The sequence below is a fragment of the Panicum virgatum genome, chromosome 3N (assembly GCF_016808335.1).
Source record: "Panicum virgatum strain AP13 chromosome 3N, P.virgatum_v5, whole genome shotgun sequence".
NCBI lineage: Eukaryota > Viridiplantae > Streptophyta > Magnoliopsida > Poales > Poaceae > Panicum > Panicum virgatum.
The window spans coordinates 31330825-31338228 of record NC_053147.1 but is presented as its reverse complement, the minus strand read 5'-3'; the positions used below and the strand labels follow the sequence as shown (position 1 = coordinate 31338228).

General features: G+C 44.9%; 1 protein-coding gene across 1 annotated transcript; it reads left to right on the top strand.

The window, feature by feature from the left end:
* The first annotated feature begins 1180 nt into the window (after positions 1-1180).
* LOC120665687 (nascent polypeptide-associated complex subunit alpha-like protein 1) lies at positions 1181-3560 on the top strand. Its single transcript, XM_039945317.1, has 4 exons — positions 1181-1370; positions 2193-2274; positions 2861-2985; positions 3076-3560. The coding sequence occupies exons 1-4, from the start codon at positions 1302-1304 to the stop codon at positions 3409-3411; spliced, it is 612 nt and encodes a 203-aa protein (XP_039801251.1). The 5' UTR covers positions 1181-1301; the 3' UTR covers positions 3412-3560.
* Positions 3561-7404: the final 3844 nt, after the last annotated feature.

Sequence of the window (7404 nt, the reverse complement as noted above, 5' to 3'; positions counted from 1 at the left end):
CGGTCCTCCCCCTGGCCCCTGACTTCGGTCAGGTCGTGCTCGCCTCGTCAAGTCGTCATCCCCACGGAGCGATGCGGCCGCGGAGGCGGGTCGGCCAACGCGGCCGAGGAGGCGGTGCACGCGGAAAAAACGGGCGCTCGCGTGCACCCCTGCCGCGATGCGCGACACCTGGGCATCCAAAATCATACAGCAGAGTCCTTTTTTTTTTGGAAAATTTGCCAGAGGACACCGTTAGAAGTTGTCCTTTGCTGTAGACCATTAAAATTTTGTGGCTTTGCCAAAAGACATTATAATTCTATGACCATTTGCTGTAAGACACTAGACCACTTATAATATTCAAGTTTAATATGAGGATACTGGAAATGACTAATCTACCCTTCCCTATCTTCTACCATGCCGATAGCGGGCGTCCTGGGAGCACGCGGGAAATAGGGGAAGGGCGCCCTTCCGCTAGCGTAACGTATTTTCCAGTATCCCGCTGCAGGGAATTTTACGGTAAATGCTTCCTCCAGGAAGCTTTCCTGTATGCCAGTGCGGGTAGTCTTAATTCACTAATATGTTGAAGTCTCGGTTCTCCTGCTTAACCAAGAATTGAACCGAATTAATTGAGAAATTCGGGTTTTTTTCTAGAATACGCGTGCAGTGTATCATTGTATTAAGACGAAAAAGAAATTGATACAGTGTTCGGTTACAACCCAAATGGAACGGACTCCAGATGAACACAAGCCGGCAAGCCAGCTGAACACAAACCGAAAGATAAACTCCAATGTGAACTACTCACATGCTGCACAACCTAACGACTAGCTCTAAACGTAGTCCTCAGTAAACGCTCCATCCCACGGAGAGAGAGCTGTTCCGTTTCTATATCAGATTCTTTTTGTTCCACTCTTTATTCTCGGTTAAATTTGCCTATGTGGATTCCAGGCTTGTTTGGTTGGCCTGAGCCAGGTAGCTGTTCCCAGGCAGCAATCTAAGCCCCAGGCTAATGAAATAGACGGCCTGGAGATGTTGCCTGGCCCAGGCAGAAAATGCCAGGCTCAAACCAAACAGACCCTCAGTGCTCCAGGCCACAGCTGTTTCAGGCCCACTCCGCCTCGTTCTCCGCAGTCTTGGAGTGGGCCTGAAACGGGCCTTCCGACACGGCCCAAACCACCCGTGCTCCCCGCACCAATAAAACCCCCCGAGTCAACATCAACACGCCGCAACGCCGCTTCCCCTCACCAGTCACCAACGCGCCTCCATTCCCGTTCCTCTCTTGCCTAGGGTTCTAGCCCTCTCGCCGCCGCCCTCCGGCGCCGACCATGACGGCCGAGACCGCGACGCCGGAGGAGCAGCTCCGCGCCCAGCTCGAGGAGCAGAAGATCCACGAGGTGAGCCGCGATGTGATCCCCATCTCTATCCCTTCCACTTCCACTCCCGCCCCGCCCCGCCCCAGGCTCGGTGGCGGCGCGCGCGGCGTGGGGTAGCCCCAAGGCGCGGCCGGATCACGGGCGCCGGCGAGGGGAAGATGCGAGTTTGGGGGTTTGAGGGTGCTAGACGGCGGGTTTCTGGCTGGATCTCGCGGGTTTCGTGCTGTGTTGACCGGGAAGTGATTTAGCGTGGGGATGGTGACGATGAGGGTTGCTGTTGGATGCGGGGTTTGTCAACCAGCGCTGCTGAGCTTCTACTGTAACGCAAGAAGTTTAAGCGTTATACTGTTGTACCCTCCGTTGCCTGCCTCGTTTTAGCTTGTGCTCAAGTCCGTGTTTTACTGATTGTGGTCTGCCTGTCGTCTGTCGTCTGATTGGCATTTCGTACACTTTGATAGTTCATGCCCACTCCATAGATAGATCACTTGTTTTGAATGTCCCAATCCTTGTAGCTCCTGCGTCCCTTCGTATAGAGCACCACAAGAGTTAGTAGTGAAAGGGGAAAATGATGCCTTACAGCTTCCTACAGAACTTGTTTGTTTGTTTGATGAAATCTGTATTCCTGTTCAGGCTGCCTTTTGCTTGACTTACATACTTTGAATTATTTATTTGAAGTAACATTGGTGCTATTTGTTGAGGCATGTTAACTGAACAATTGTTTGTTTCCTTAATTGCTTGCATGCATTTAATTTCTTTTATTAACTTAGCTGTTGTACATATGTTGAAATAAATCATACTCATATTTCTAATGTTCTGAATGGTGGAGTCCCTCTATACCTCTAGGGAGATGACCCGATTGTTGAGGATGACGATGATGAGGAAGATGACGATGATGAGGATGACAAGGATGACGATGATGCTGAGGGTATGTGAAAGTTTTAGTCACTTTCTTTGTTAGTATTATTATTTATCATTATGCTTAGGCAAAGTATCCACATGTGCTGTGTATATGTCATCGGTGGTGTTGATTTCTCCATACAAATTTGATTGCAAGATTCATTTTAGTTACATCCGTTTTTGCATTGTCTTCCCTTTGCTTGATTCCTCCATTTATTTAACTTTTTGGTTGAATAGCTACTATTAGTTTACATGCAAACTTCTTTTCTTTGGACATCTACTGAGACAACATATTTACTGAAGTGAATAGCTACTATTAGTTTACCACTCATTTCATTATGCAAGTTTCAAGAAGCTTTAGGATACCAGATCATACCCTAGGCTCCTTTCCTATTTCTAATAATTGGTTTCCATCGCGTACATGAGTGCGCTGTCATCAATATAAACATGGTATCTCAAAACATTGTGAAATTGTAGTCCAGCAATTTTCATTGTGCAGTGTCAGCCAATCCCGTAACATATTTGTTCTATGAGTTCTTAATATGCCATTCTAGTTCTAACCATGTGATATTTTTCTATTAGTAACTCAAAATTTCAATGATTTTAATGAACAGGAGTTGATGCTAGTGGGAGATCTAAGCAGAGCCGCAGTGAGAAAAAGAGCAGGAAGGCCATGCTGAAGCTTGGCATGAAGGCGATCACTGGTGTAAGCCGTGTAACTGTCAAGAAGAGCAAGAATGTAAGCCGTGTAACTAACAAAGAGCAGGTCTTGTTTTTTTTTTGGGCTTAACATTGGTTAGATTTTTGTTAACTGTTGTTCCATTTCTAGATGCTCTTTGTCATCTCCAAACCAGATGTCTTCAAGAGCCCTGCATCAGACACCTACGTGATCTTTGGGGAGGCCAAGATTGAGGACCTGAGCTCACAGCTGCAGACACAGGCTGCAGAGCAGTTCAAGGCACCAGACATGAGCAGCGTCCTGTCAAAGCCAGAGGTCTCCACAGCGACCCAGGATGACGATGAAGCTGTCGATGAGACTGGTGTGGAGGAGAAGGACATTGAGTTGGTGATGACCCAGGCTACCGTGTCGAGGGCTAGGGCGGTGAAGGCGCTGAAGGCGGCCGATGGGGATATAGTTAGTGCAATCATGGAGCTGACAACTTAGCTGGTCGTGCGCCTACTTGTGATATCATGTCAGTTTTATCTTGTTTAATGGATCTATGATCTGAGACACATGTTGTCACGTTGTGCTGTTTTGCATGTGTGATTGGAGACAAATGGAAAACACATGTTTTGAAGGCTCTTTTTCGTGCATTGATTTTGCCTTTACATTTGTACGCATTTTAAAATTTCCATATCCCAATTGGATGGGGTAAGCCTCAGCTATTATCCATTCCATGTCTGCTTAGGATTTGTGCTTCATTAATTTGACGAATGATGTGGATTTGTCGGGAGGCTCTGGTCGAGATTTCAGTTTTGTGATGGGCGCCAAATAAAATCTTATTGTAGTCCATAATAGCAAACCCGTTTTGAGGTATAAATTAACGATTAATTCGTAAGTTTAGGGGATACAGTTTCTTTTATTTTACAAGTTCAAAGGATCCAAGACGTTAGGCAGTTTTGCAAGCTTAGAGGGTAAAATCAATGTACAAAATAGTCCGCTGTTAGCTTTTTAGGAGATCTATCGCTAGGACTGGGCATAATTAACCGAGGACCGAAGACTGAACTGAAAAGACCGGGACCGATATCGAAAAGACCGAGACCGAAATGTTCGGTCAGCAGTTCGGTCCTAGCCTCTAGGTAACCGAACTTTCTACGGTTAGTTTGGTCTTTGGGCTCGGTTAACTGAACTGACCGAACTATGTATAAGGTTCATTACGTAGCTCAAAAACAACCCAGTCCAATAGTCGTATTAACCCTAGATATACCCTAGATATATAAACAACAATAATTCTATGTTGGTCTTTTCGTCTATTATGTACTGCTTGTAATTTGCGCTTTGGAAAGAGGCAAAATGTTGTCAAAATTTCTAATTAATTCTGCTATCACATGCCTTTTTTTATTGGTTCCAGCAGTGGTCGGTTAGTTCGGTCATGACCGAGACTGAACCGAACTAACCAAGACTGAAATGTCTCGGTCCTGTGTTTTAGAAAAGACCGACCGGTCTTAGATTTCTAAAGACCGAATTTTGAAAAAGACCGATGAACCAAACCGATCGGTTCGGTCTGACCGATTGCCCACCTCTATCTACCAATACGCTATACAATATTTGTCTGCTATGTCCGCTAAAGATGTAGTCAAAATAAATAAAGAATCAATATAACTAGGGTGGACCATAAACAAAACACCACGAGTACAATTGGGTAGTCAAGAGACATGTTGAGTCTATTTTAGAGTGTTAGACCAATGGTGTTTCTTATTCTGTATGTAATTATTGACTATTTTATCATTCCGCTAAATAATTTAGCTTCCGCTATAGCTTTCGCTTTAGCTCTTTTAACTTTTTGAAAGAGTTTCTGCTAAATATCTTAGCCCGTTATTTCTTCACAGTTGGGTAAAATTGACCTGCGCTCGTGTCAGCTAATAACCGAGGAACTCTGAAACAATCTGGCTCATGGGACGGATTGGGATGGACTGGAACCATTGATGCGCGTGAAATAAAATCGGTTTCCAGATGGGGTCCTTTGCGTTCTAGGATGAGCATAATTTTCTGATCGTGCCGTGGATCTGTCTTGTAATCCGTAGGCTGCTGTCGCGCATCGGTCGAAGATTGCTGGCGAGGCAGCTAACACGATAATCCTGCAACTTACCCAGCGTCAGCAACCACGACGAACTCAAGTTCAGTAGCCATGTACATGCAGTGGCACAATTTCTTGTTTTTCTTGAAAAGCTTAATGGCACAATTTTCGAAGATCCTACCACTACTACCATATTTTTTTCTGAGACTGTTGAAAAGTATTTTCAAAGGCGGGCAATGGCAACCGTCTCTAAACAAAAGTCTCTGTTAATGCATTTTCAGAGGCGGTTCCTTTGCCCGCCGAGCCCATATGCTGGATCTGAGGTGGGGGCCGCCGGATCCACCGCCGGAGATGAGCTAGGGGCCGGATCCGTCGCCAGAGACGAGGTTGGGGTCGGATCCACCCCGATCGCGGTGGATCCGCCGTCGTTGATGATCCGCGGGCTCTATAAGGATCGATGGACCAAGAGGGGGTGGATTGTGCCTTTTTCAAAATTCTAAGACAATTAAAACAACATTAACCTATGCAATGCTAGTAAGGCTCAATTCACCAACCGGCTAACAAAGCAAACTATACAAGCTAACAAAGATATGAAACTAAGCAAGGTAAAACTAAGTTATGATCTCTAAGGTCAAGCACAAGAATAATTGCAAGAAAGTAAGTGCTTGAAATGAAAGAGTGGACAAGAGACAACCAGATTTTTTCCCGTGGTGTCGATGTGTTGGCACACACCCCTAATCCACATTGTGGCACTCACTAAGAGTCTTGTCACCTCCCATGTCACCGAGACTGGGCGCTCACTAAGAGTCTCCGTTCACCATCCCGGCGTGGTGGAGCTCAAGCCACGTACAACCTTCTTCGGGCTCCCACAATCCTTGGCAAGCTCCGGAAGAAACACCTTCAATCACCAAGATCGCCTAGGTGCTGCCAATCACCAAGAGTAACAAAGCTAGGGTCTTCACTTGAGCAAGAACCGATCACCAAGAACGGATGCACACAAGCTTCTCTCTACTCAAGTCTTTAGTCTTGCTTCTTGAATGATTGAATGAACAAATGTGTGGAAGATGAAGCTCAAGGTGGCTCTCAACAATATATGAGTGTATGAATGTTGCCTGGTCAAGAGAGTGCAAAATGACCCATTGGAGGGGTATATATAGGCAACTCACATGAATAGAGCCGTTGGAGAAAAGCTGCCAGAAAACTGCGTAGCCCCGGTTAATCCGACGTACCTCCAATAGTCAGCGTCGGTTTAACCGATGAATGTAAACTGCCCATTCTGAAAACTAGCCGTTACAACTTGGGCAGATTAACCGACGTATCATCGGTTTAACCGGTGAGTGTAGTTGTCCACTGATCAACTGAAAAACCAAGTCTATGAACAACTGCACCGACGTTAACTCAAAACCATCGTCGGTTTAACCGGCGAGTACAACTTCTGAAAACCCTGGAAAAAACCATGTCACTGGTCAATTGCACCGACGTCTCATTTCAAACAGCATCGGTTTAACTAGTGTATTGAACTTGAAATGCCCTGGAAAAACCAACTCTGGACTAATGCACCGACGTTAATTCAAACAACATTGGTTTAACCGGTGTATAGAACCTATCCAGACTCTGCTGACTGCGTTTAACCGACGTATAGAAAAGTGGAAGCGTCGGTTAAACCGATGTATAGACTTTTTCTGATTTTGCCTTTTCTGATTTGAGTCTTGAGTGAAATCCAAATATTCTTGAGATATAAGTTGAAAACCACTTATTTGAACTTCTAGGAACCTGAGTGACCATAGTGTGCATCTATTTTCAAATGACCATGTCCATGCTCAAGTTACTTGACCTTAATCCCTCTTAATAGTGCGATCACTACAAAACTATAAAACCTATACTAACTTAAGTGTCCTTCTCAACCTTACGACACTTAGGACTAGAAAGATCCTTAGTCTTGTTATATATTTGAGTTGAATACCGAGGTCGCCTTTTTGGATAACGAAATTGAGGGGGCTCTTTTGACATATGACCAAATGAGAGGTAATGATTCATTAAGCTGCACAAACTCATTAGTCACAACAAAGATTGTCATTAATCACCGAAACAAACCTAGAGGGCCTAGATGCTTACAATCTCCCCCTTTTTGGTGATTGATGACAACACAACAACAAACATAACGAGAGAGCGAGAAAGATAAAACAGGATAAACACAAGCAAACTCGAAAAAGGACCAATGATCTCAACGGCTCAAACGAAATCCATCGATATGTCTCAAACCACAGCATACACAAGCGTCAAATGTACATATCCATGAACTAACACCAAATGAGATATAACATCAAAGTCCTGATAACTACGAGCTCTCTCTATCTCTACCCTCCCCCTGACTCCAACTCCCCCTAACTCTCTCTCCCCCTTTGGCATCAAAGCACCAA